Consider the following 27,786-nt stretch of genomic DNA (forward strand, 5'->3'; position numbering starts at 1 on the left):
AGGGACATCTAGCAGAGGGAGGGCCAGCTCCTGCAGAGAATGATAAAGGGACTAGAAAAGAGGCCTAGTGGGCATCTGTTGTTTTATTTCTCCCTTCTTATAAGAGGACTCCAGTTTTTCAGGGGAACCACCCATTCTCTGTTCATGGGTTAGGTGGAGTTGAGTGTGTACGTGGCTTCAGGGGTGGGGATGTTTCCTGAGCCTGGTCAGTCAGAGCATTGCCTCCCACTGGCCACAGGTGCAGCTTCAGGAGCGCTGGTGTGACCCATGTTGAGCAATCAGAGCCTGTAAGACTCAATTCTGGGAGAATGGAGCTCTCACTTTCCATGGGGCTTGATGCAGGGGGGATGTAAGCCTGGAGGGGGGGGCATGTGGTTATCACATGGAGAGAGACTTCCTGTGAAAGAGTCCTTCACCCCACCCCCCAAAAAATTGAGGAAACAGAGAAAACTGGAGCAGAGCTGCAGAGAGATGGGAGTTCTTCTGTGCCCTTGAAGCCCCCATGCCTAAAGCCAGCCTTGCTCTGGAGAGCTGGTAAGTCCCTTTCCTCCTTCAAGTCAGTTGAGTTGGGTTTCTGTTGTTCACAACCATAAAAGCTCTGACCAACATGATGGCCTCTAAGGTCTCAGCCAGTTCCTTTGGCTACACCGGATCCTTATCTCATACTTAAAGCAAGGGCCACCTGTGTGCATATGTCCACTTGCCCGCAGGAATCCTAGGATGGCTTGTGGAATGGGTAGTGCTGCTTCTAGTCATAAGAACAGACTGCACTGCAAGGGGAAATGGAGAATCATGAGAAGGTAAGTTATTAAGTCAAAGACACCCTGAGTCAGCGAGAACCTGGTAGGCAGAGCAGCTGCCCCAGACCCAAACCCAGGAAGGACAGCTGGCCTAGAAGCTTCTCCCTTCCTGCAGATGCATGAGCAGCTCATGACTTGGTGGGTGGGGAAGGAACATCCCCTCGAGTGTTAGGACCCAGCTCAGGAATAGGGAGGAGGCTCCAGTCTTCAGGGTCACTAGAGAGCCACCATTTAATGAGCACCTGCTGGATGCCAGGCCTGTGTTGGGCACTTGGCCTACCTCTGCTCTTCAGAGCAGCCCCCTAGAGTGGGCACTGTCACCATCTCCATCTCCTAGATGAGAAAACTGAGGCTCAGAGATTGGCCCGGGTTCACAAGTCAGTGAGGGGCAGTTCTGAGACAAACTTCAAAAGCCCAGCCATACTGCTTCCTGCCGGTGATGAAAATGGGCCCAAAGTGGACAAGTCTGGGTTCTCTGGCAGTTTTTCAGGCTTTACCTCCTCATTAGTAAGATGGAGTAAATGACGATCCCACTCCCCAGTCTGACCAGAGACGGCCTCACCGGTGCTAGAGGTCTGCGGGATCTATTAGTACATAAGGAGTGCAGCCTCCGTGCTGAGATTATCTATAACTGATGTGACACAAAGGGACCAGGTTGTGCTAAATCAGCCAGCCAGACTCTTCTCCGGCTCTCTCCCGGCCCACAGGGGCCAGGCCGTTTCCTTTGTTCCACAGGCACAGGCCTGGTAACAAGGCAGCCAGAAGCTCAGCTGTCGACATTTTTTCATTATTTTCTACCCTGTTAACCTCCATCACCAGTGAGGCTTCTGTCAGCCTAAATGAGAACTGAAAAGATTTATCTCACTTGTCCCAGGGATCAGTCAGGAAAAAGACCCTTCATTTCCTAACGGCCCTGATGACCCTTTCTCTGTGAATCACTCCCACCCAGGAAAAAGATGTGACACTGGCAGCAGGCGGGGGCTTCTGGCCAGACCGAGTGATCGGAATCAGCTGTTTGGTTTTGCAAAGCACTGTGATTTTTTTTTTTTTATTGCACTGTATTTACCTTCCTAATTATGTTTGCTCACACAAATATTAAACTTAGACCACGTTTCATAAACACTGCCCCAGGAGGGGACCGGCACATATTGTGTGGTGGGAGGGAATTAGCCTGTGATTACCATTTTGCTGTAGAAGTTGTCCTCAAAGTGGACAATCCAAATACAGACCACAGAGAGATTATTACATTTCAAATCAACTTGTTCTCCTCCTTGTGCTTCTAGCAATCCCAGGTCACCTAATCCCTAAAATTGGCGCCTAGTAAGATGAGCTCAATAATTTTGGTAATAACACTCACGTTGGCAGAGTGGTAGCCAGCTTTCCTGAACACTTACTGTCCGTGTCTTTCTTCGGACTAACACCCTCTTTTTTTAAAAAAATTTTTAATGTTTGAGAGAGAGAGAGAGAGAAAGAGAGAGAGAGAGAAAGAGAGAGAGAGGGGAAGGGGCAGGGAGGGAGACAGAGAATCCAAAGCAGGCTCAGCGTTCTCAGCACAAAGCCCAGCACGGGGCTTGAACTCATGAACCATGAGATCATGACCCGTGCCAAAGTCATTTTTGTTTTTTCCTTTTTATTTTTTTTTAAAGAGTTAACACTCTCTTAATCGTCCCCAAGGCCCTGTGTGTCTTTTTATCCTCACAATGAAGAAACTGAGGCACAGAGTTAAAGTAACAACACCCAAAGACACACAGCTGATAAATGATGGAACCAGGATTGTGAACCTATGAACCCAGAAATTTAAAACCTCTGGACCCAGAGACCACACCCTGGTCAACGCCTCCCTGTCCTTCACATGTACTACTGGGAAGTAGTTGACCCTAAAACCATTTGATAGGACACAGAAGATAAGGCTCGCTGAAGCCAAAGGACTAGCCCATTTTACAGAGAGGACACTGAAGTTCACAAAGGTGGGTTCAGTTCTACAAACATTACACACATCATCTACTGTCTGCCAGGCACTGTGCGAGAGGCCTGGGATATAGAGGCCTCAGGGCGCATACAAGTGACTGTTCCCTGCACACCTGACTTCTGGGCATTTATACAGGTAAAACCTTTCTGAAAACAACTGAGCACTTTGCTACAAGTCTTAAAAATGAGCAAACTTTTGACCCAAAAATTCCTGTTGCAGAAACCGACCATAAGATAATAGCAGTGACCGTGATGTAAGTATATATTCAAAGACACTCACAGCAGTGTTATTTCTAAGAGTAAAATAATGGAAATAAGCTAAGTGTTCAACAATAAAAGATTGGTTAAATAAATGAGGGTAATCTATGAAATTCTATGGCATCATTTAAAAGTGGTACAGAAATATACTTATTGACTTGGGAAAATTTTGCCATACAGTGTTATGTAATTTGTTAGGTGACATAAGAAGACAGTAAAGTCATATACGCAGTCTCATGTCATTTGGGAAATGTATACTGGAAATGTATAGATATGAGAACTTACAAAAACTGTATTTGCGTTTATATGTTTAAGGAAATTCCTATGGCACCAAAGTGCTGCAGAGTGGTACCATTCCAAGTGATTTTAAATTTGTGTGTGTGTGTGCTCATGTCCATTTCCCCAAATTTCCTACAATGAACATGTAGTATTTGCCAACCATGCAGACATTTTAATTTTTGTGGGGGTGGTTGTGGAAGTGGCTGAGGCCACCAGCCATATCTAGGATTCAGACTCAGAGTCTGGGACACCATGTCCAGCCCTCGGCCCCTTGCACCCTTCAACACACCTCCCCTCCTGGTCCCATCTCCACAAACCATATCCCACCCTGGCACCCTGGCAGTGTTGCCATGGCCAGCCTGGGGCAGAGATATCCGAGCAGGTGGAGTGGCCTGCTTGCCCACCTTTTTGAAGAGTCTGATGACATCCTCGCTGATCTGTGAGAGGCGGACGATGACATTGTTCATGAAGATGTCGTTGAGGGTGGCATGATCTCGACTCTCCCGCCTGGTCTGATGCAGGACCAGATACCAACAGTTCACGGGTGAGAGGAGGTACTGGTCCTTCCTGTGGAAACCAAGGCAGCTCAGGTTGGCCTCACTGGAACTGTCACCCACACAAGTGTTCTGCATTGTCATCCACTATAGCTCTTTTGAACTTCATGAGGCCCTTTCAAGTTCAGTTTCATTGGAACACATTTACAGCTAGTGAAGCGATCCCCCCAAGGTCCCAGAGCAGTGCTGGGGCCAAACCCAGGTCTTTGGGTTCTAAGTCCTATCCCATTCTCCTCTCCCACTGCATGCGGAATTTGCTACGTGCATCACTCACTTCTGGGCAGAAGCTGCCTTCCGTGGGGCTAAGAAATACTCATCCAATTGTGCTTGAAATGTTCCTATTAGTGCTAAAACTATGCAGTGGAAAAACAAAAGTGGACCCTTCCCTGACTCCCCCAGCCCCTTTGTCCTCTTCCAGGGCCAGCTTCTCTGTCTTGGTCTCCTGGAAACACATGTCTTTGTCTACCAGTGGAGCTGGGGGCTTGTTAGGATTTCAGCTTCTGTATTCGGGAGGATGTCAACCCATCTTCCCAAATGGGATGCATGAGTAAAGTACATACAAGACAAATAAATCCGCCCCCACCCCTGCCCCGTAACAACTGATAGGTCTTAGCAGACTCCAGCCGGGCATTTTGCTAAAACAGGGGTTCTCAAAGTGTGGTCCTCAGACCAGCAGCAACATCACCAAAGATCTCACTAGAAATGCAGGTTCTCAAGCCCCATTCCAGACCTGCTGAATCAGAAATTCTAGAGGTGGCAATCCGGGTTTTAACACACCTTCTATGGGATTCTGATTCAAGCCAAAGTCTGAGAACCAGATATCTACATACCATAGAGATATGTTTGAAATGGGATATGAGAAATAGGATGTTTCTGAAAAAGGAAATGGGGGAATATCTCTCACTTGTGTACACTTTCCCAAAGGCCCCTCTGTTGGCCTCAGTAAAGGGTGTGAGTGTGTGTGTATACACACACACGTATACATATATCTGTATATATGTATACACATATACATATATGTATGCATATATTTACACATGTGTGCACATGTATATATACACATATATGTATATATGCACAGACATGTATATACATATATGTGTGCACATATATATACCCTACTCTCCAAAAAGAAAGAAGTAAGGGTAATTAGAAACCGATAATCTCATGTTGCCACATGTGGTGTTGTGCTGTGTTCTTGCCCTCTGGCCCTGATTCTTCCCTTATTCTACTTCCCAGGGTGGGAAGGACATGTTGGAAAAGGCAGGTTGTGGGGGAGAAGACCATCTGCATGTGAAGGTGGTGGCCTCTAAGATAGCCCCAGACCTGCATTCTCCCCTCGGGCCCTCAGGATGGGCCACCCCAGAGGGCTGGCCACGGATATGCTCAGCTGCCCACTACCAGTGATTCTGAGGAAGGGAATTCTGCTGACTCTATGACCACATTATCCTCCCACAGCCAAGGGGATGTGCCGGGGGTGCAGCTCCAACAGCCTTGGGCACCTGCAGCACCCCCATGCCCCAGACCCCACTGCAACTCCTAAGCTTGGGAAGGACAGGTGAGGAGGGGCCTCTTAAAGGAATTTTCTGGCTGTCACCAAATGGGCTAAAACTCTGCCCAGCTAGCACGAATCCGGGAGAAGGGAGTTTGGTTTAGAGGATGGTTACGGTGGAAAATGCCTAAAGAAAAAGGAAGACAGGCTGCCATAGGAAAAAAAAAAATGAACAAATTGCTTCTTTGCTTGTAACCTAGAGAAAAAGCTAGAACACGAAAAAATTCAACCACCCAGCCCAATTCCCTCAGCATTTACTCAGCGTCAGGTCTCAGATGGGCTGTGGGTGACCGTGACACAGACGTGCCTTAGAGGGGCTCCTTCTCAAGTGGCGGAGGCAGAAGAAAGGATTACAGTGGAAGGTGAGAAAGTGCTATAACAGAGACACACACAGAGCATCAGTTCCGCTTGAGAAGTTGGAGAAGGCACCACTCTCCCCCTGTGCTCTCCACATCCCAGGCACACACTCCCCTTTTCCGTTGTGCCAGGTTCCCTCCCACCTGGAGCCTTCATGCATGCTGTTCCCTCCATCTGGAATGCGTGAGCCCCTGCTCTTCTTGTGACTGCCTCCTTCTCTTCCTCTTGGTCTCAGCTTCAATGATACCTCCACAGAGAGTGCACCTGTGATCAAACACTAAGGCACGGGTTCTCAAACTGTGATACCTGGACCAGCAGTATTGGCATCAGCTGAGAACTTGTTGAAAGCACAAGTTCTCAGGGCCATCCCAGGCCACTTACTGAGAAACCCTAGGGGTAGGCCCAGCATCTGTGTTTCAACCAGCCCTCTGGGTGCCCTAACACACTCAGGTTTGAGAACATTTGCCTCAAGCAGTTTCCATCCCCATCCCTCACCCTACTGTAAGTTCTTCCAGAGGAGAGACTGTTCTGTTCCAGGCACCACATCCAGTGCCCAGGGATGTGCCTGGTTCCTAGTAGATGCTATAGAAATTTCCATGAGAAAAGAACACATTTGTGCTGGGTCTTGAAAAATGGGTAGGAGTTTTCCAAACAGAGGAGCAGAGAGAGAGAGAATTGTAGGCAGAGGGCACCATGGATACAAAGATAGAGAAGTGGCTCCATAGAGCCAGAATTTCAAACATGTTAAGAGAGGACTGGTAGGACATGAAGCTGGAGGGGCAGATTAAGGGCTTGATTGTGGGGAGCAACAAATGCCAAGCTAATGAGCTGGGAATTTATCCTCTAGGTCACATGGTTCTCTACCTGGCTATACATTAGAATCACCTGCAGAGCTTTAAGAAAACACCAAGAGCCAGGCCCAATGCAAGACCAACTAAATCAGAATCTCCAGGGGTAAAGCCTTAGTATTGGTATTTTTTTTTAATGTCTATTTATTTTTGAGAGAAAGAGAGAGACACAGCACGAGCAGGGGAGGGGCAGAGAGACAGGGAGACACAGAATCCAAAGCAGACTCCAGGGTCTGAGCTGTCAGCACAGAGCCCAACGCAGGGTTCGAACTCACAAACCATGAGATTATGACCCAAGCCAAAGTTAGATGCTTAACTGACTGAGCCACCCAGGCGCCCCTAGTATTGGTAATTTTTAAACATTTTCTGTAGGATTCTAATGTGCATCCAGGGCTAAGAATGCCTGCTATAGGCAGTGAGGAGTCATGAAAGTTACGTAAGCAGAGGTATGATTTAACCAAAGTGTGTTTAGATCACTGAGGGCAGACTGCAGGATGGATGGATAGATAGATAGATGGATAGATGAATGGATGGATGGATGGATGGATGGATGAGTGGATAAAGGGGTGGGTAGATGGGTAAATACATGAACAAGTGGGTGGATGGGTAGATGAGTGAATGGGTAGGTGAATGAGTGGATGGGTGGATAGATGAGTGGACTCATAGATGGATGAGTGTATGGCAGGATAGATGGGGGTGTACAGAGGCATGGGGCTGGAGAGAGGACGACTAGTCATGAGGTGACCTTAGTCTAGGAAAAGAGAGAGATGATGAGGGCCTGGGTGGGTGGCAGTGTGGCCAGAGAAGGAAGGACTTGAGACACTTCCAAGGGAGCACAGATCATCATGGAGAGCTCCTGGAAATAGAGAGGAAGAAGAAGGATGGAGGAAAGTAGAGTGATTCCAAGGTGCAGATCTCAGGAAACTGGGTAGATGCTGATGACACAAACTGAGATAACAACTGCAAGGGAGAAGCAGGTTGGGCAGAAAATACTTTGCACATCCCATTTTTCACTGCTTCCTGATAGAAATGGAAAGATTAAGGGAGAGATGAGATAATTGAGCTGTTACTCAAATTACTTCAGGGGCTTAGCTCAGTCTGGGATGCAAAAATTGAGCAGCATCAGGGAATTAAATGTACAAAATTTATGGAAGTCACAGCCAGAAGGTGAATTTCAGGTGGGGGAAAAAGAAGGCAAGTGATTTTGAAAGGGTAAAGAAGTGCTGGGATGGCTTGGGGGCCATGAAATGAGGTCACCTGGTCAGAGAAACTTGGTCAGAGAAAGCCAGCACAGCCCTTTCTCATCAGAAGCTGTGGGCAGGAAGCAATCTCTGCAATCTCCGACGGAGTCCCACAGGGAGGCAGGACAAGTGGAGGCAAGCAGAAGAAAGTTACCCGAAACAACCAAGGACTTGTCAAGCTAAAGTGAGCAGCTGCTGGGAAGACGAGGGTCTGGGTTTTCCCAGGCTTAGCTCGTTTGCAGTCTGTGTGTACGGGCCAGGCACAGCTAGGTGCTAAAGATGCAGCGGAGACCAGAGCAGGCAAGATCTTGCCCCCACATGCCTTCCACTCAAGTGAGGAGCCACACGGGAGGAACAGAAGATGGTGACACAGCCTCATAAATGTAGTCATGAGAAGGAGGTGTGGAGCAGAAGAGGGCCCTCTTGCCCACATTTGGTGGTGAGGTGATGGATGGCTTCCCTTCCCGGAGGAAGCACTTTCTTGACTGAGAACCAAAGGCTGCAATGAAGTTGGATAGGGCAGAGCTTTCTAGATGGAGAAGTATGGTGAACAAAGGCCCAGAGGGAGGCTGGAGAGAACATGTGGGTGAGTAGAACACAGTCGAGTGGGGCTCGAGCATGGCGTTCTGGGGTGGAAGATGGAAGGTTGGAGAATCAGACAGAAGCCACAGAGCCAAGGGCCTTTATAAGTTCCATTACAGAGTTTGAGCTTTGTCCTCAAGTCAGTGGAAAGCCATCAAAGGATCTAGAGTGGGGGAGTGAACGGGTAAAACTGCATCTGCAGACTCTAGCTTTGGCTACTCCGTGGAGGATGGGCTCAAGGGGGCCAAGAGAAAAGATGAAGGATTCAAGAAATACCTAGGTAGTGAACAGACTGGGTCTGGAGATTAACCGGATGGAGTTTGAGATGCGGATGGGGAGGGAGGAAGAGATGTCCAAGAAGACTCCCAAGTTTCCTTGGTTGGGCACCTTGGGAGAGCAGGGGTGGCATTTGCTAAGCTGAGGAGAAGCAGAGCAGTGGTGAGGCAGGGAGGGACAGAGAGGAACTCTGTTTGAACACAACAAGTCTAAAGGGCTTAAGGAATACCAGGATGGTGATATCTGGGCTAGAGAAACAAATGGGGAAGGTGGTAGCAAGCACTCAGATGGTATTTGAAACCATGGAATGACATGGAACCCTGTACAAATGTGCATGACCACATGGCAGAAGAGGCAAATCCTCAGGAGGCCTGGCAAGGCTGAGGCTGGAGGGACGGGACAGGGCTGGGCTCCTCCCCTTCCCCTGGTTACCTAGGATGGCCATTATAGGCTATCCCATCCTTCCCTGCAGAGATGCTGCCCAGGCCTGCCATCCAACCAGCAGGCCCATGCGCTTGGTCTATCCCAGAATGGGAGACTGCTTGTTCTGCTCTCCTCACCTTCTCCCAGCCCTGGCTCCCTTTGTGTAGGGCAGCTCATTAATAGACTACAAGGCTTGGCTGGGGCGGGGGGGGGGGCGGCAACAGGGCTGTCCACAGCCAGGATCAGGGGCGGAATTGACTGCTTTGTGGAAAGCTGCCACCCGTGATCTTGGCCACAATGGTACCAGGCTCTCACCATGTCAGAAAGAAGACGCAAGAGCCACAGATGGAACCCAACATGGCAAAACAGAAAGTTGCCTGGACTTGAGGGTGAGTGTCCACCTGTGTCCACCACACTGCCTACGTGACTTTATGTGGGTCTGTGCATAACCTCTGTATTCTGGCTACTCAAATGGTACCATTAGCCTTGGGATTAAACACCAGAAAACAGCTCCATGGTCATTCATTCAGCAGTTCATCCACTCAATACATTTTTTATTGAATATTTCATATGGTCCAGACCCCAGGGATGTAATTTTGAACACAACAGACACAGTTCCTGCCTCCGCGGAGTTTACAGTATAGTGAGGGAGACAGACACCGCTCAAGAAATCCTGCAAATGTGTGTCAAGTTACAACTGCAGGAAGTGCTAGAGAAAATGGTGCCAGGAGAGCCCATAACAAGAGGACCTGGCCTGGGGGTCCCTGAAGTATCTCTGAGGAAGCAGTTTTTAGGCTGGACTCTAAAGGAAGAGGGCGGGAGCCTGGTAAGGGGGGTGGGAGGGGAGGCTCAGGGGACAAGGGCCCAGGCAAAGGGAAGAGAACAGGCAAAAGCTCATGACGGGGTGGGAGAGTTTGGTGCATTTAAGGAACTGAATAAAGGCCAATGTGGCTGGAGTCCAGGAAGCAAAGCGGAGGAGGGGACAGGTCAAAGGCTCCAGCCAGCACATCGATCACCATCCCATTGGCCATCTGGATTGTACCAGAACCCCAGGAAGAAGCACCCAAAGACACATGGAAGAGCTGGACACCAGCCTTCCTTTTCCAGGGGGTTACTTGTCCCTTTTGAGAATGGAACCCCTTTGACCTGAAACCCAGCTCTCCATTCCAGCACTCATTTTGCCTGCTGCAGCCACACTTTTGGAAGGTGTCACAGTGAACCTGGCCAGCGCGCTCTACTCTAAGGCACATCTTGAGCAGCCTTTCTGCTTTTCCAATCGTGCATCCCAGTATCTATGCAGCAGGCATATACATATGTATGTGAGAACTTTCACATACATATGTATATATATTTTCTTTTTCTTTCTTTCTTTTTTGGCCAGAAAACAGCAATGAAAATTTCTGGTGAGTCACAGCTTTCTTTCTTTGGCTAGAGTTGCTGGGTATGAGGCTCCAAGAGAATGCAGCTTAGAGGAGCAAGGTCTTGCCAAGCTGGTGAGCTAGGGAAATGAAATTAGCAGTGAGCCAGCTTCTCCTGCTTCTCAGCTGGGGGCCGGAAAATTCCGCTTTGCAAACAGAACCCATTTCCAGGCCTTCAGAGCCCCACGCTGCAGATGAATCCAAATCTACTGCCCTGGGACTGTGGTTCCTCTGGGAGAGAGGCAAGCTCCTGCAGCTGACACCATCGCCAAGATGCCAAATCCCTGCCTCTGCCTTCCTGCTCCCTTCTAAGACGTTTTTGGGGCTTACGCTGGCTTGCTCAGCAGACTGCTAGCAAAGCTGCCCCTGAAAAAGGCTCCCTCAATTAGTTCCAGGGCCCAAAAGGTAAGCATAACCTCTTGCTACCTAAGCTGCCCTGAGCAGGATTTGGAATTCATCACCCTTACTTGGAGCATGAATCATTAAGTCCACAAATATTACCTGAGTGCCATCTTATGTGCCAGGCAATGGTAAGCAAAATGAGTCATACTCCCTCATTCATGGAGTGTACAGTCCAGTGGGGGCCTCAGGTGATAATCAAGTCATCACATAAATACATAGAAAATTTCGGGGGACCTGGGTGGCTCAGTCAGTTGGGCGTCCGACTTCAGCTCAGATCATGATCTCGCAGTTCGTGAGTTTGGGCCTTGTGTCAGGGTCTGTGCTGACAGCTCACAGCCTGAAGCCTGCTTCAGATTCTGTGTCTCCCCCTCTCTCTGCCCCTCCCCTGCTCACACTCTGTCTCTTTCTCTCAAAAATAAATAGTAAACATTAAAAAAAAAAAAAGAAAGAAAATTGCATCAGTGATAGGGGCTATGAAGGAGAAATGCATGGTACCTCAAGGGTCTATGGAGGGGGCTTACCCCACCCCAGGGAGGTAGAAGTGAGCATCTGTTGACCATGCTGGTCCTTCTTACCATCGAGGCTTCAGTTGAGATGTTTCTCCTCCATGTGGCTTTCCCTGACACTCAGGGGCTCCCTGGTCCCTAGCACAAACCCCTATTTTATTGTTATTACTGCACTCCCATTCCTGAGATTTGTCCTGTTCATTTGCTTTCTGCTTCTGGTCTCTGACTCCTCTCAAGCTTATGTCTATCATGTTCACCACTGTTTCTCTGGAAGGACAGGGCACACAGTTGGCTGAAGAGATGAAAAGTATCCAGAAGGATAAGCTGGATTCACAAGGATGGGCAGATTTCGGTGTAACATAGGGATAAAGGAGAGCATTCCAGCAGTAAGTGTGAAGGCTCCGTGTGCATGGACACCTTGTAAAACGGAGAGAAGGCACGCGTGGCCAGAGAACAGAGAGGAGGTAACCAGGGGTGCAGACAAGGCTGGAGAGGTAGCATGAGCTGGGGCCTTGAAGGCCAGGATGAACGTCTGGGCTGGGTACTGTTGTACACAGCTGCTGTAACAAAGCACCGCACTGGGAGGCTTAAATAGCAGAAATGTGTTGTCTCACAGTTCTGGACGCTACAAGTCTGAGATCAAAGTGTCAGAAAGGTTGGTTCCTTCTGGGGGCTGTGAGGGAGACCCTGTTCCATGCCTCTCCTCTAGATTCCGGTGGTTGGCTGGCCATCTTTTGTGTTGCTTGCCTTATAGACATATCACCCCAATCTCCGCCTTCGAGTTCACATGATGTTTTCCCTGTGTCTGTGTCCAAATTTCCCTTTTTTATAAGAACACCAGTCGTGCTGGATTAGGGCCCACCCTATGCGCAGGTTAACTTGATTATCTCTGCAAAGACCCTATTTCCATATAAAGTCACATTCTAAGGTTTTGGGGTTAGGACTCCAACATGTAAATTTTGGGAGGACACAATTCAACCCATAATAGGCTGCTGCCCCAAGTGGATCAGGAGCCCCAGAACAGTTTACATGATCACTCAGGCGTCTTTCATGTGGTCCATCAGAGGAGCGAATGGACCTGGGATACAGAAGATAAAGTCTGACCCCATTAGCTGGCATCCAAGGCCAGTCCACCCCGCTCCCACCTCCCCCTCTCTGCTTGCAGAAACCTTCTCCAGGCAGTGGATGAAGCTCTGAACCAAGGATGGGTTTCTTCATTTATCTTTTTTTTTTTTTTTTTGCCTCAATTTGCCTGAGGCCATTGTATTGTGAGTTGGAGAGGTTCTGACTCTGGTTAGATTCTGCTGCTAAACAGCTGTAAGTCCTTGGGCTTGGCGCTCTACCTCTCTGAGGCTCTGCTGTCTCATCTATCATATGGATGGATGAGCGACTCAGTGGCCAGTGAGGGTCTTCAAATGTTAACAATATCGACTGTTATTTTCCAAAACCAAAATGCATACACATGAGCTGACAAAGGCTTTTTTGTTCCCAATTCCCCAACTTAATTATTTGAAAAGCCTCACAAGATGCACAAAAATGAAGACGGTGAATAGCCATTATGCAGGACCCTTTCGTGTATGTATCTTCAATGACAGGACAATGAGGCTGCTGAAACCCAGGAAGGGGGTAGCTAGCTCTTCCCAGCTCGTGGGCATTCCTGCCTTGGCACCTGTGCATATTCTGTCTTCACTCACTTTGAATGCCTTCCCCTACCCTTTCCACATGGCAAAAGCCCACTCTCTGAAGTCTTGTTCAAAAGGCTTTTCCTTCAGGGATTACGTGAGATCTGTCTAAATCACACATTTCGATCTTCTCAGATGGTCACCTCTGGACACCTTTTATGTTGTTGCTTAGCTCATCAATCGCCACTCACATGTATGGGGCTTGATCCTCTGCTTATTCTAGAAGCCCTTTGAAGGCAGGAACAGTCTCTTGTATTTCCTTGTATTCCTCCAGAGTCCTTGGCAGAATCTAATTCATCCATTCATTCACCTGTTCACTTAACTCGCTCTTCTAATATTTTTTTAAATCTCTGCCACATGCGAGGGACAGTCTAGTCACAGTGGATTGAAAAGATGACTAGATGTGCCTTGAGAAGGCTCACAATCTAACAGGTAAAATTAATGCAAACCAAGAATTATTACAGCTATTGGTCAGAATTCCTCTAATTTAAGTGACAAATATACTTCAGGCTGGCTTAAGCAAAAATGATAGTAAGTGGAAGGAGGGAAAAATTTAAAGGATAAAACATTGTAATCAAAAAATATAAAGGAAGAGGAGGGAGTTGGCCTCAGGAATAGCTGGACCCAGGGGTTCAAAGGATGTTCTCAGGATCTGGTCTTGCTCTCCCCATCTCTTGGCTCTGCTTTCCTCTCTCTGTGTTGGCTTCACTCTCAGGTAGGCCCTCTACAGACCAAAAATACCCTGGCTGCCAGTAATCCCAGTAGAAAGACAGCCTCCACCCCCCATCAGTCCACTAAAAGTCCTGGAATTACATTTTATTAGATTAAAGCTCTGTGACCAAGATGATTCAGAGCCAGTCACAGATTCACCATTGCTCAGGGATGAGTCCCCAGAGGAAAATCTCAATGCTGTTATCAGAAAAAAGGAGGAGGGGGGCACCTGGGTGGCTCGGTCAGTTAAGCGTCCGACTTCAGCTCAGGTCATGATCTCACGGTCCGTGAGTTCAAGCCCCGCGTCGGGCTCTGTGCTGACAGCTCAGAGCCTGGAGCCTGTTTCGGATTCTGTGTCTCCCTCTCTCTCTGCCCCTCCCCTGTTCATGCTCTGCCTCTCTGTCTCAAAAATAAATAAACGTTAAAAAAAAATTTTTTTAAAGAAAAAAGGAGGAGGGATGCTAAGCAGGAGAGGGTACTGTGTTATGCTGTGTAAGGAATGGGATCCCAGAGGAGGGAGGGAGGAGCTAATTCTGCCTCAGGGTAGAGGGAAAGTCACAGGAGCATTTGCATTGGGCCTTGAAGTACACAGAAGAGGTGCAAAGGGAAAAGATGGGAGCATCCTGCAGGCAGAGGGAAGGCTGAGTAGTGTGAAGCTGTAAAGTCAGATAGGACATGGGCTGTTCTGGGGCTAGCTGTCTAGAGCAGGGCTGAGGGAAGGCACAGTGGAAGCAGAGGCAGCTGTGGCAGGAAGGACCTTATACATAGGTCAAGGCTGAATGAAGGTTTAAGTGGGCCAATGATGAGATCACTGGGGCAGGGAGGCCAGGTGGGAAGCAGAGGAGCCATCCAGGTGAAGAGGAAGAGTTTATCCTGGGGCTTCGCCTCAGAGCCACCACGACAAATGGTGAATGTGAGTTTTTAGGGCAAGGAGAACGAATTGAAATCCACTGACTAGAAGCTATCTTTGGCTGATGCCAACCCTGAGAAAGAATAATTCGGAAGGGGAAGGACTACATCCATTGGGTCACCTGGCTGAGGCAGGATCTGCTTACCCATGCTTCGGTGCTGAGTCAAAGGCTGGGGCTCAAATCCCAGTTGTCCCTCACCAGCTGGGTGAACTTGGATAGTTAATTAGACCTTTTCTTTCCTTATCTGTAAAATAGGATTGATAACGGCTACCTCACAATGGCACCTTAAGAACTGAATGAGGTAATTCACGGGATGCTCTTAGCATCAAACCCAGCATATGATAATTATTATTGTTGTTATAATCACTATTATTACCACTAGCAGCTCATTAGGTTATTAGGAAATTCCAACGATGGATGTATATAGATATATGACCCATGGTAGGCTTTCCACAAGTGTTGGTTTTCCTCCCCCACTGCAAACTCTCATGTATACTTCAAGACCCAGTGCAAATGGTCCTGGGACTCCCTCTCCACCCTGGAGCAGGCTGATTCACTCACTTGTTCTCACACCTCAAAGTGATGGCACACTGGGTCTGGTGTCCAGTAGCACCTCTGAGCTCCCCCCTTGAACTTGCTAAAAATATTCTTGGCACCAGAATGAAAATCTCTACCTCAATGGGTAAAGCCCGGCCAACCTCATCTTCTCTTTCCCTACAAACCCCTTTGCCTTGGTTTATCCATCTGCAAAATGAGCACACCACTGTATATGCAGTGCTAGCCCTGACCCATGTCTCCTCTGGTTGGTTCTTCTACTGATCACCTGGGGATCCTAAATCAGGACTCACCTTGTCTGGCCTTCAGGTCTCTTGTGTGTCAGGTGGAGATAATGACACCTTTTCTGACTCCCAGCTCCACTAGGATTCTTGGGAGGATTTAAGCAACTAAGGCTGGGGAGGTAATTTGCAATGTGTAAGCAAGGTACTATATAATCTTCCAAGGTCATTATTACCCTATTTGTCTAATGGAATTGAGTCAAAAGTAAACCCCTGCATATTCCTACTTGTTACAATCCCCTTTATAAGATGTGGTTTTTATATACAATGGAATACTACTTGGCAATGAGAAAGAATGAAATCCTGCCATTTGCAGCAATGTGGATGGAACTGGAGGGTATTATGCTAAGTGAAATAAGTCAGCCAGAGAAAGACAGATATCATGTTTTCACTCATACGTGGAATGTGAGAAACTTAACAGAAGATCATGGGGGAAGGGAAGGGAAGGGGAAAAAAACAATTTCAAACAGAGAGGGAGGGAGGCAAACCATACAAGACACTCAGAAATACAGAGAACAAATTAAGGGTTGATTGGGAAGGCGGGGGAGAGGAGATAGTAGGTGATGGGCATTAAGGAGGGCACCTGTTGGGATGAGCACTGGGTGTTGTAGGTAAGCGATGAATCACGAGAATCTACCCCCAAAACCAAGAGCACACTGTATACACTGTATGTTAGCCAACTTCGCAATAAAGTATATATTAAAAAAAAAAAGATAACAGTGGACATCATGTCTAGAAGTGAATGGAGAGGTGAGTGGGCTTAGAGTGGGTCATGGGCTTAGGAATCAATAGGCTTCTTCCTCTGATTGTAATCAAACACCACAATGCCCAACAAGGAATGGCAAGCATGCTTTCAAATGCAGTTATAAATAAAATGCAAATGGCCATAAAAAAATAAAAAATGAAATCTCCTTTATTACATCATCTATTTTTCATTTTTAGAATAAAATTTAAATGATATGCACATATATATTTATATAAAGCATATCATACATAAATAAACCACATCCTGGTTAATACTTTGGAAGTTGCTAATTATAGTCTCTGAAGATTTCAGGAAAGCTGGTGTAGGATCTAGAAAAGAGCCAGAAGGGAAAACTTGGAAGGAGAAAAAGGGGTGTAGCTGTTGCAAAGACCACGGTTTAGGCTGAGATTCCTGCTTTAGAATCCCTCCCAGCAATGAAAACAGAAAGGTGGAAGATGGAAAGGGTAGTGATGCAAGACATTCACTCTCCAGAAGGAGCTAGAATGACTCCGGGGGCGGTCTTACATGGGCTTCAGGCTTTTTGCCTTTCCTGCAAACCCACCATATTTAATACCTCCCTGTTAATTATTTACTTTTTACTTAAGTGAATTTATTTACAAAGGACTTTCCCCAGTCTTAGTTAAAATAAAATTTTAAAAAACCAGCATCACTTGCCATAAATAGAAAGTTAACTGAAGAAGTAAGTTCAAGGAATACAAAATAGCATCATTCAATCCTAGGGAGATGCTGGTGCCTGAGGTCTGCTCTCTATTTGTGAAAGGGGAGATTAGAGAGGCATAGCAACACACTAGTAACCAAACTGAGACTGTCTCCTTGAGCCAACCACAGAGACTGAAAAAGAATTAAAGAATTCAATATTTATGGTTCATGTGCTATCAGTGATCGCACCCTCATTTGGAGGAACACCAGTCTGGTCTGACCAGCCCTCATGTTGCAGAAATGCCCACTTAAAATACTGGATCTTTGTGTGCACCCCTCCACAGACTGGGAGCTCACATCCTCAAGGCAGCCCTTTCCTTGATGGACAGCTCTGGCTACTGGAATGTTCTCTAGGTCGAGGTGAAACAGTTTCTCTGAAAATGCTATCCTTGGACCTCACCTCTCCCCTTTCTGTAGTCACACAAAGTAAGTCTATCTCCTTCATATGTTTAAAGGAAGTATTTGGTAATATCTTGGTCTTTTCAACTACTCATTCAAAAAAACTTCTATCATTGATCAGAGAGGAAGAAAGAGACTAGAAATGACCCCTTGCCTTCAAGCAGCCATCAGACTCAAGTGGGAGAACCAGACATATGAACTGGAACATTCCTTGGTAATCTGACAGTAATAATGTGAGTGACACACAGATCACCATGGGAGGCCAGAGGAAGAGCAGTTGACTGTGGGCCTGGGGTCTACAGCAGGGGCTTCCCAGAGGAAGCAAGCCTTGAGCTGGCCCTGCTGGGATGAGCCAGAGCTGCTCAGGAGGAGAGAAGGGAACCCTCAACACCCACACATGCAGGACTGGTCTAGACCGATGGGTGGCTCTCAGGAAACACTAAACTATCCCAGAGAGGTGACGGGATACCCAAAGTCATGCAGTTTGAAGCAGTTTTGCATTTTGGAGCCCAAAAAACCAAGGTCAGAATTCTAGCTCTGCCACATACCTGCTCTAGCCATGTCCCTCTGAGCAAATGACTTAACTTCTCAACCTCAATGTTTTCATTGAGAAAGGCAGGATAGTACCTGCCTCAAAGGTCACCATGTTTACCACGAAAGTTAAATGAGGCCACACATGCAAAAGATCTAGTAGAACACTTGGCATGTGATGAGTATCTGAAGGGTTAAACAACCCGCACAGCACCGAGCGATCAGGAAAGGTGTGGCTGGCACACGGTACTGGAAGAATATCAACCCTGGGAAGTATTACCGGAAAGCTACTACTAGTGTGATACTAGTCATAGTAATAGTAGTGACTATGAATGGAGACAGGAGCCCCACCTGGAGGACCTTCTCCTTCATCCCACCGCAGTCTAAGCAAACCTTTTGATTCTGAATCCTCAGCCCATTGACAGGCTCCATTTACCTGCTACCCAAATGCTTCTCTGCTTAGGTTTCACCTGAAAGGCTAAACCTAAATTATAGCATCTTTTTAGGGAAATACTACATCTGCGAGAAAACGTTAGTTGCTCGCTGGAATCCTCCCTCCCAACTGCTCCGTGAAGAGATGCTCCAAACCTTCTTCACAGGGACTATTAAGCATTATTCATTAGCTAGCCACGTACCTCCCAGTTCTTTCCAAAATCTGACTTTCCCAACTTTAAACATATTTCAATACAATTCTCTGTTGCCTTCCCCACACCCCACCCCCCCACCCCCCGCCACAGCTGTCCAAATAGCAGCAACCAACAACTGGCTAGAGAAAGCATTTTTCTCAGGTATAGCCCATGGAAGGTAAGAGGTATCAAAAACTGTGAAGGTGTCAGGATAGAAGAGGACATCACCTCATACACGGGGCACTATTTGCATGTGGTGCTAATATTCCAGATGGAAATCTGGAGCTGGGCTAGGATGGGGCTTTTCAAACTGGGTCCCAAGCAGTGCTAGTTTGGTGAAATAATAATCAATATTTCAGGGGAGGGAGAATTCTGTGATCATATAGCTTTCAGAAAGAAATCAACAGGCTCATTTATTGCAGAACTTCTCAGAGCCTTCTATCCCCTAACAGGTGTTCGGAATCTTTAAGAGGGAGTATGGAATAGGTAGTTGCTCCGAACTCCATTCACGTCCCCTCCCCAAACCGCCCTAGCCCCTAGACATATCAGTGTATTGATGTCTTAGAAAACCCTCCACTGAGGGAGAAAAAGTCTTAGTCCTAGGAAACCTCTGGCTTCCTAGAACTATTCAATTTGTTTCAAGGACATTCACGTACCCCAGAGGCAGGTTTTAAGCCCCCTGTGTGCTGCCCCCCGCACCACACTCCTGCTCAGGAACGGCACTCAGTTCCAGGTCTTGCAAAGGACAAGCCAAGCTCAGGCCAGGGCTGGCTGGGAAAGGACTGTGGGTTACGGACCAGACTCTGGGGAAGAGGAAGGGTCTAGAAGGCTAGCATGGCCTAAAAGTGAGTTGTGACTATCATCTGGAAAACCACTGCAGTGGGTGCCCTTAAATATGAATGAGCATCAGAATCTCCTGGAGGGCTTGTTAAAATACAGACTGCTGGGCCCCACCCCTGGAGTTTGTCATTCAGCAGGTCTGGGGGGGGGCCCAAGATTTTGCATTTCTGACAAGTGCCCACGTGACGCTGCTGGTCAGGACCACACTTTGTAAACTGGTGCTCTAGAGTCCCGACTGCCCAGTCAGGGAAAGCACTGTAAAGCCCACATTCTGTCCTCTCAACAACACTGTGCCAGGCACGAGGCACAAGGAGTGGGTGACCCTTTGCCTGAATGGTTTCACCAAGCTCATAAGGCAGCCAGAACACAGATGTCCCCTTCCCTGCCTCCCACCAGCCCCACGTCAGAGCAACTCCAATCACCACTTGATCTCTGTTCATTCATTCAACTAACATGTAGTGCGTGCCAACCAGATGCCAAAGCAGGTACTAAGTGACCCTAGTCAAGAGCCACTCTCTCTGCCATCTCTGAGTTCACAGGTTGTCAAAAGGGGACAGACAAGAACACAGGTGATTTCAGCACAGGATGGTAGCTTCTGCCTCACGCTTCTCAAGTCCTCTGTCAAGTCACAGGTGGAAGACATCCTTGATTCCTCCTTTCCTGAATCCTACCTCTGAAAGACTACCCAGCAGTGCCCACTCCTCCTTGTCTGCTCTGTCATCACCCCTACAATCGTCAACACCCACCTGCAGAGCAATACTCCCACCCACACCACCCATCTCCCCTGCTCTACTCGTGCCCCCTCCGGTCCAGGGTCATCTTTCAAAAACAGAAATGGGAGGGGCACCTGGGTGGCTCAGTCGGTTAAGCATCCGACTTCTGCTCAGGTCATGATCTCACGGTTTCTGAGTTTGAGCCCCGTGTCAGGCTCTGTGCTGACAGCTCAGAGCCTGGAGCCTGCTTCAGATTCTATGTCCCCCTCTCTCTCTAACCCTCCCCTGCCTGTGTGTGCTCTCTCTCTCTCTCTCTCTCTCTCTCTCTCTCAATTATAAATAATAAACATAAAAAGTTTTTAAAAAACAGAAATGGGATCATGCTCCTGCCTACTTACAATGCTTCAGTGGCTTCTCACACTCCCTCACCACCATGGTGTTCCAGCCCCACTGGCCCCTCTTCTCCTCCCCCTGCCCCCAGAGCTGCCCTTACTCATTCCCCAGGTCTCTGCTTAAATGCCACTTCCTCAAGGCACCTTCCCTGTTATTCTAGTTCAGTGTGGAGATGAAAGAGGGCTGTAATCCTTTGACAGTCCTCCGACAAGAGGAAGGCTTTATTTCCTATCTCCCTAAAGCTGAGCTCAGGCTAAGAGGTGGTGTTGTACCAGTTCCAGGCCTAGCACTGAAGAAGATGGGGCTTCCCCAGTGCTCTCTCAGAGTCCTGGATTATGGTGTCTGAAGTCTGACACCCAGCTGAAATACCAGGTAGAGAGGCCCTGATACCACATGGGGAAGGATTCAGCCCAGCTGGGCCCAGCCTTCCAGCCATCCCCACAAAAGCACATTAAGTAAAGCCATCTTGGACTGTCTAGCCAGAGCAGCCACCAGCTGAATATCGCTCAGTGATCCCAGTCAATGTCATATAAAGTAGAAAAATCACCCAGTTGAGCCCTGTCCAAATTCCTGACCCACTAAACCATGAGTTACTAAGATCTGGGACTAAGTATTGCTGTTACACATAATACTAACCAGAACGCTCTGCATTATATTTATTTCCATCATAGCACCTCCTGGACAACTATACATTTTTTTCAATTGCCCAGGCAGATAAGGAGCAAATGGAGAAGCACTGAACTTAGAATCAAGAGACCTGAGTTCTTGTTATGGACTGAATGTCTATGTCCCCTTAAATGTCATATGTTGAAACCCTAGGCCCAGTGTGATGGTCTCAGGTGGTAGGGTCTCTGGCAGATAAGTAGGATCGGGGCAGAGCCCACATGAATGGAATTCGTGTTCTTAGAAGAGTCAACAGAGAGCTTGCTCTCTCTTCTCCTCACCATGTGAAGACACAGTGAGAATGAGCGGTCTACATGCTGAGAGGATTCTCACCAGAACCTGGCCATACTGGCATCCCATCTGGGCTGGACTCACTGGGGCTGAGCTCCCTGTGGCATAGAATTCAAAGAAAGGCTCAAGTGATGGCTCTGAGGGTTCACCTGGGGTAGGTTGAACATCTGGAGAACAATACCATCACTTGTCTCTTTTCTACCATCACATTATGCACATTGAGGATGTCTTATTTTCTTAGACTGTGCCATGTGCTGAAACACAAAGATGATTAGAACACAGTCCCTGCTCTCAGATAATGTACCTTCTCTTGAGAGACAAGCACATGTCTTGGGGCATGCCCACGGGTGGTATGGATGGTTGAGGTGGGCACCACGTCCTTTGAACTCTGCTACCTGCTTGCTCTTTGGGGCTCAGTTTAGATGTCACTTCCTCTTGAAAGCTTCCTTGAGTCTGACCTGGTGCTTCCTCTGTGTGCCCATAATATTCTGTATTTGTTGTTTGTTTATTTAGCCGTATTGACTGAGCACCTACCAGGTGCCATGCCCTGATTTATAGTAGTAAACAAGACAGGCGGTTCCTGCCATAGTGGAATTTCCTGTGTAATGGAAGAGAGATGAACAATCAAACATAAAAAACAGAAGAAAGAAAATATCATCAAATGATTGCTGTGATGGACTTGCAGCTTCTAGCACCGTGCAAAAAAGGTTTATAAGCCACCATGGTCTGTGGTACTTTGTTACAGCAGCCGAATGGACTGACGGTCCCCATCCCAGTTCAGACACTCATTTGCTGTGCAAATCAATTCCTTCTCTTGGGCAAATCAATTCTCTCTCTAAACAAAACCTGTCAGCCACAGCAGGCTTTATAGACCAAGTACGTTTCCGCCCTCCCTTCCTTACTCCCACTCATTCACAACCCCCCCCCCCCATTTCTGTCTGGCACTGGGCCCACTGCACTGGGAATAAACTAACAAGATCTAGGCCCTTCCCTCAAGGCCCTGAGAGGCTACCTGCCAGAGAGATGGACACTCTTAAATGAAGTATCTGTAAGACAGCAAGACAAGCCTTCTCTGGACAGCAGGACGAAGGACCCAGAGCACAGCACAGATCTTGTCCACTGAGCTCCAGAGAGGCAGCCAGAGGTCAGCAATGGTTGGCCCTGGGGTCAAAGGGCAAATCCAGGCATCCCTTAGAGACTCCCGCTTCCAAAGCTGCATTAGCATCGTGCGGAGGGCCTATGCCAGCTGCACTGGCCTGGGCCGACACCCTAATTAGACTTTCATAGTGTGTCAAGCAGCCTGCTTGGCCCGACTGCCAGCTGGGGCTCCTGTTCCGTCTGGTGGCCTCTGTTTAATGAACCCATGAGGGGCTGGCCGAGCTCATTACAGGCAATGTGAAGGAACAGGGGACCCCTGCCCATGCTCCCCTGCTCCCCCGCCTTTCCCCCATGTTCACGCTGAAAATGGGAAGGGAGGTGATTGGCAGGAGCTGAGGCCACAGTCTGACCACACAGCCCTGGATGGCTCCAGTGACAGCTCAGCCAGAAACAAGGGTTTCCATGCGTGCATCTGTATCTGTGGTTTTAGGGGAGCGTTCACATCTCTGTTCTCAGGCTGCACCCTGGCCCTTTCTTATCTGAAGCCAAGGAGGCAGAAGGAAAATGACAGTTCAAATCTGTCTCTTTGCAATGACTGGTCCACAGACACGTTTGGACAAGCTGCTTTTCTCAGAGCTTCACTGTCCTCATCTTTAAGATAGGCCAGTAACAGCCACCCGGCACAACGTGCTTGGTTATCACACTCAATAAATTGTCATTGCTGTTGCTATTACTAAAAGATAGGCAAGAGAAGGCACCAAAACATGAGCCATGTTTGCTTCTGAATGGCAGGACTCTGCGAGTGACTTTTTCCTCCTATTTGTCTGTATTTTCTAAATTGTATACAATGAGCATTTTACCTTCATCATTTAGGAGGTGAGGGGGAGCACATTTTCTCAAAAAAAAATCTATCAGAAAAATGAGATTATGTGTGTGAAAGGGCCTAGACACTGCCTGGGAGGAGGTTATTGATAGAAGCTTCCTCCTGCAGCCTAAGTTTGAATAGAGATTGGTTAAAAAAAACAAGCATGGTATTTGCAAAGATATAATAAATTTTTGCCCCTTGATAAAGCAATCTGCACGAAAGTGAGTGTTCACATGGCGTGGCACAGACCAAAGGAAATGTTTAAGGGAATTTAAAGGAAGAGCATTCCTTGGCCATAGCAGTACACAAAAAAATATACGTAAGAAGGTGGAAGCAAGCCAGTGTCCCCTGACAGGTGAATGGATAACTACAATGCGCTCTACACATACAGTGGAATATTACTCAGCCTTCAAAAGGGCACATGCTACAATATGGAAGAACCTGGAGGTTATACTAAGAGAAAGAAGCCAGTCCCTAAGGGTAACTACTGTATGAGTCCACTTATATGAGGTCCCTAGGGTAGTGAGATCCATAGAGGCAGAGAGTAGAATGGTGGCTGCCAGGGTCTGGAGGGAGAGGAAATGGGGAGTTAGTGTCTGATGGGTACAGTGATGCTGCTTTGCAAAAGGAAAAGCATTACGGGATTTGTATGGTGGTGATGGATGCACAACACCATGAGTATCCTTAACACTACAGAATCGTACATTTAAAAATGGTTAACACGGTAGTTTATATTACATGCATTTTACCACATTTTTTTTAATGTAGAGAGAAAAACGGGATGGAACCCAGAGGAAGGAGGAATGGGTCGGGGTTGGGGGGGTGGGCAGTTGAAGTAAGTTGCAGATGCCCTGCCTTGAGGGCGACTGGCTGGAGACACAGCAGGTAGAGGAGGAGGTCCCCGCAGCGTGACAGCGGGAGGGACAGCTGCAGAGCGCCGCCCTGCGGAGCGAACGCTGCCCCTGAGCGGCTGCTACCTCCTACCTGCACTGAGGAGGCTGGCCCCACGCGGGTTCTGGACAAAGCGGTTTTGTGGCTGGCGGACTCGGCCAGCCACATCAGTGCCTGAGCAGATCCGAGCTCACAAACCCCAAGTTTGGGGTGTGAGAAATCAGGGCCCGGGGGGTTGCGTATCATAAATTAACAAGGCAGAAAAAGAACCTGGGCACGGCTCCTCCAGAGGAGTAGCAAAGGGGGATGCGTTGAGCATCACTTCCACGGAGAAGAGATTCTGAGGTCACTGTGCTGAAGGAATGGGGAAGTGGGCTGGCTGACCCCCAGATAAAAGAGAACTGGGTAGAGTCAGGATGTCCTGAAAGGGGGAGTGGGGGGGATGTCACGCTGGCCCAAATAAAGACTAGTACAATGCCTGGTGCATAGTGGGATAGCGGTAGACAATTTACTGAGCATTTACTGTCTGCGCTAAGCACTGCTCTTGTGTTTCTCATCTATTCCCTACAGCATCCTCCCCGCGTAGGAACTATTTGGATCCTCCCTTCACGCGGAGGAAGTCAGGCACAGAAAGGTCAGTAACCCAGGCTCGGCCTCCTTTGTGCTTTGCTGCCTCCCACCGGCCCAGGCCCCGGCCCGCTCTCACTTGAACTGGTGCTCCCGGGAACTGCGGATCTTGGAGGAGAAGCGCTCGGCCAGCTTCTCCAGGCTGCGGGAGTACTCGAGCTCAATCTCAGCTTTGCGGCGGAAGAACTCCTGGAGGTCCTGGAGCAGCTGCAGGCGCGACTCGGACTGCTGCTCCAGGCATTTGAACTGCTCCACCAGCTGCGTGCGGATCTCTGCGGGCAGAGGCAAGGCGCAGCGGCGTTAGGCTGTGCTCGGGGACAGCAGTGGGACCCGCCCGGCTGACCCAGAGCCCCGTCGCAGGCACTGCAATTCCTGCAGCCCCCTCCCCGCCGCCACCCTCCGCGTGCCCCGACCCCAGCTTCTGCAGGCACTGGCACAAGGATCGGGCACAGGGCGGTTCTTGTCACGTGGTCTAACCCAATGTTTCCCAAAGGTGAATCATTGTATGTCACCACCATGGTTTTTGCCATATCCACATGCCGCCAACGTTATTGTTTCTTCCACACGATCTAGTGAATTGGCTCCCTTTTTTTACTGAAATGAACTTACTTGAAGTGAACGTTTTTGTGTCACTACGCTGAGGGAAAAACTAGGCCCACTTGCCATCCTGGGGCACGGAAAATGAGTTCAACGAAAACAAAAATTTTGTAAAATTCTATCCAGAGACCGATGCTTACCAAAGGCCCTGAGCCCAAGCTGCCTGCTCTCTATCAACAAAAGGAAAATGGGAGTGTGCAAGGCGTTAAAACCTTTCTCCAGATGCAGTCGGGCCTGAGAGAGGCTGAGAAGGGGATGGGGGGGGGGGGGGAGACTCTTGGGTTTCAGTGTTACTTAAGGCCACATCTGTGTTCCACTTTACATCACCTTGAGGTCCATGCATAAACATCTCAAGTACCCCTAGAGGAATGTCACCCACCCTCCAGGAAATACTGACCGCAAACCAGATCTGTGCAACCAGGGCAAAAGTTCAAAAGCTGGGGAGGTAGAGATAAAAGTCACAGCCAAATCCCAATAACTATAGCCAACCTCATCTTCAAACCCATAGTGCTGTGCTGTCACTGCTGCTGTCTCTTTGCTTTAACTCCTTCCCTGCCATCCCACAAGCTACTCAACACCTCAGTCTCCCCACAGCACTCTGCTCACACAAACTCCCTGCTCGAAACACCCCACAGCCTGCTTCTGAGTATTAAGCCCAACTCCTTAGCATGGAATTTAAGGCCACCAGCCACCCAGCCACAAACTTTACTACTCAGGGTTTACCCCCAGTAGACTCTTGAGACCATTCAAACTTGTCCTTGAAATGTCCAATCCCACCTGCATAAACAGGCACTCTGTCTGAAATGATGGCCAACACTACTATCTCAGCATCCTTCAGAGAAGTGGTCTTCACAGGGTGCCACCCCATGCTGGGGTACACAAAGGTTTCCCCTGGGGGTATGCAGCCAGGAAAAGTACAAGGGAATCAGCAGGAGATCCTGTTTCCATCCCCACTCTTCCCTGCTCTGCCTGAGAATGTGTCTCAGTCTAGATGGCATGCCTGCCCTCTTTCCCCACCTCCCTCTTCACACCTGCTTTGCAGAAGAAAGACCAACTTCCTCGTCCATTCACAGTCTATGGTGCAGTGCCCCTAAGTGTCAAGATATCTGGGTGCCCCCCAAAATGGATGATTTAGCCTGTTGTTGTTTGCAAATCTTCCTTTGTCATCATGAACGCTTGCTCCTCAAAGAGTGGTCTGTGGACCAGGGGGCTTGTTAGAAAAGCAGAATCTCAGACCCCAATGCAGAACTTCTGATTCAGAGTCTACATTTTAGCAAGATCCTCAGGTGGTCCTTATGTCCCTGAGAGTATGAGAAGCACTGCCATCAACCATCCCATCCATCTCCTAATGAGAAGCATTTCCCACACTATTGTACTTTTTATGTTTAGTCATTATTTATCAAATGTGTAAAATATTGGTATCATTTTAATAAATTGCATATGTGATCACTGTAATGACAAATCAATCCAAAAGAAAGATACTTAGAGCTTTTATGGGCAAAGGAAACATTTTAAATGTCCACTTCAATTTATATACATGTTTTGGATCTAAAGAAGTATGATAGAGGGGCAGCTGGGTAGCTCAGTCGGTTGAGCATCTGACTTCAGCTCAGGTCATGATCTCACAGCTCATGGGTTTGAGCCCCACATTGGGCTCTGTTGGAGCTTGGAGCCTGGAGCCTGCTTCAGATTCTGGGTCTCCCTCTATCTCCGCCCCTCCCCCACTTATGCTTTGCCTCTCTCTCTCAAAAATAAAATAAACATTAAAAAAAAAAAATTTGGGGGCGCCTGGGTGGCTCAGTCGGTTAAGCGTCCGACCTCAGCTCAGGTCATGATCTCACGGTCCCTGAGTTCGAGCCCCGCGTCAGGCTCTGGGCTGATGGCTCGGAGCCTGGAGCCTGCTTCCGATTCTGTGTCTCCCTCTCTCTCTGCCCCTCCCCCGTTCGTGCTCTGTCTCTCTCTGTCTCAAAAATAAATAAACATTAAAAAAAAAAAAATTAAAAAAAAAAAAAAAGAAATTTGATAATCAATAAAAGAATTTCAAGTATAAAAATATATTAAGATAAAATTCTGTTAGAGAAATATAAGGGAATTATGAGTCCAAAAAGGTAAAGTGCAATATAAAATTTCTGACTTATCTGGGTAATTTTTGATGGATAGTGGTAGATAACAGTGCATTATGG

The 27,786-nt window shown here is 48.0% G+C and overlaps 1 protein-coding gene across 4 annotated transcripts in view; it reads right to left on the minus strand.

The window, feature by feature from the left end:
- SRGAP3 (SLIT-ROBO Rho GTPase activating protein 3) overlaps positions 1-27,786 on the minus strand; it is a 262,281-nt gene that overhangs the window by 110,820 nt on the left and 123,675 nt on the right. For all 4 annotated transcript variants that reach the window (XM_042910102.1, XM_042910078.1, XM_042910093.1 and 1 more), the window contains exons 2-3: positions 25,086-25,278; positions 3,710-3,872 (exon numbers count right to left, since the gene is read on the minus strand). In XM_042910102.1, the coding sequence (XP_042766036.1) occupies positions 3,710-3,872; positions 25,086-25,278 (356 nt within the window). The remainder of the gene's footprint in view (positions 1-3,709; positions 3,873-25,085; positions 25,279-27,786) is intronic.

The sequence above is a fragment of the Panthera leo genome, chromosome A2, assembly GCF_018350215.1.
Source record: "Panthera leo isolate Ple1 chromosome A2, P.leo_Ple1_pat1.1, whole genome shotgun sequence".
Taxonomy (NCBI): Eukaryota; Metazoa; Chordata; class Mammalia; order Carnivora; family Felidae; genus Panthera; species Panthera leo.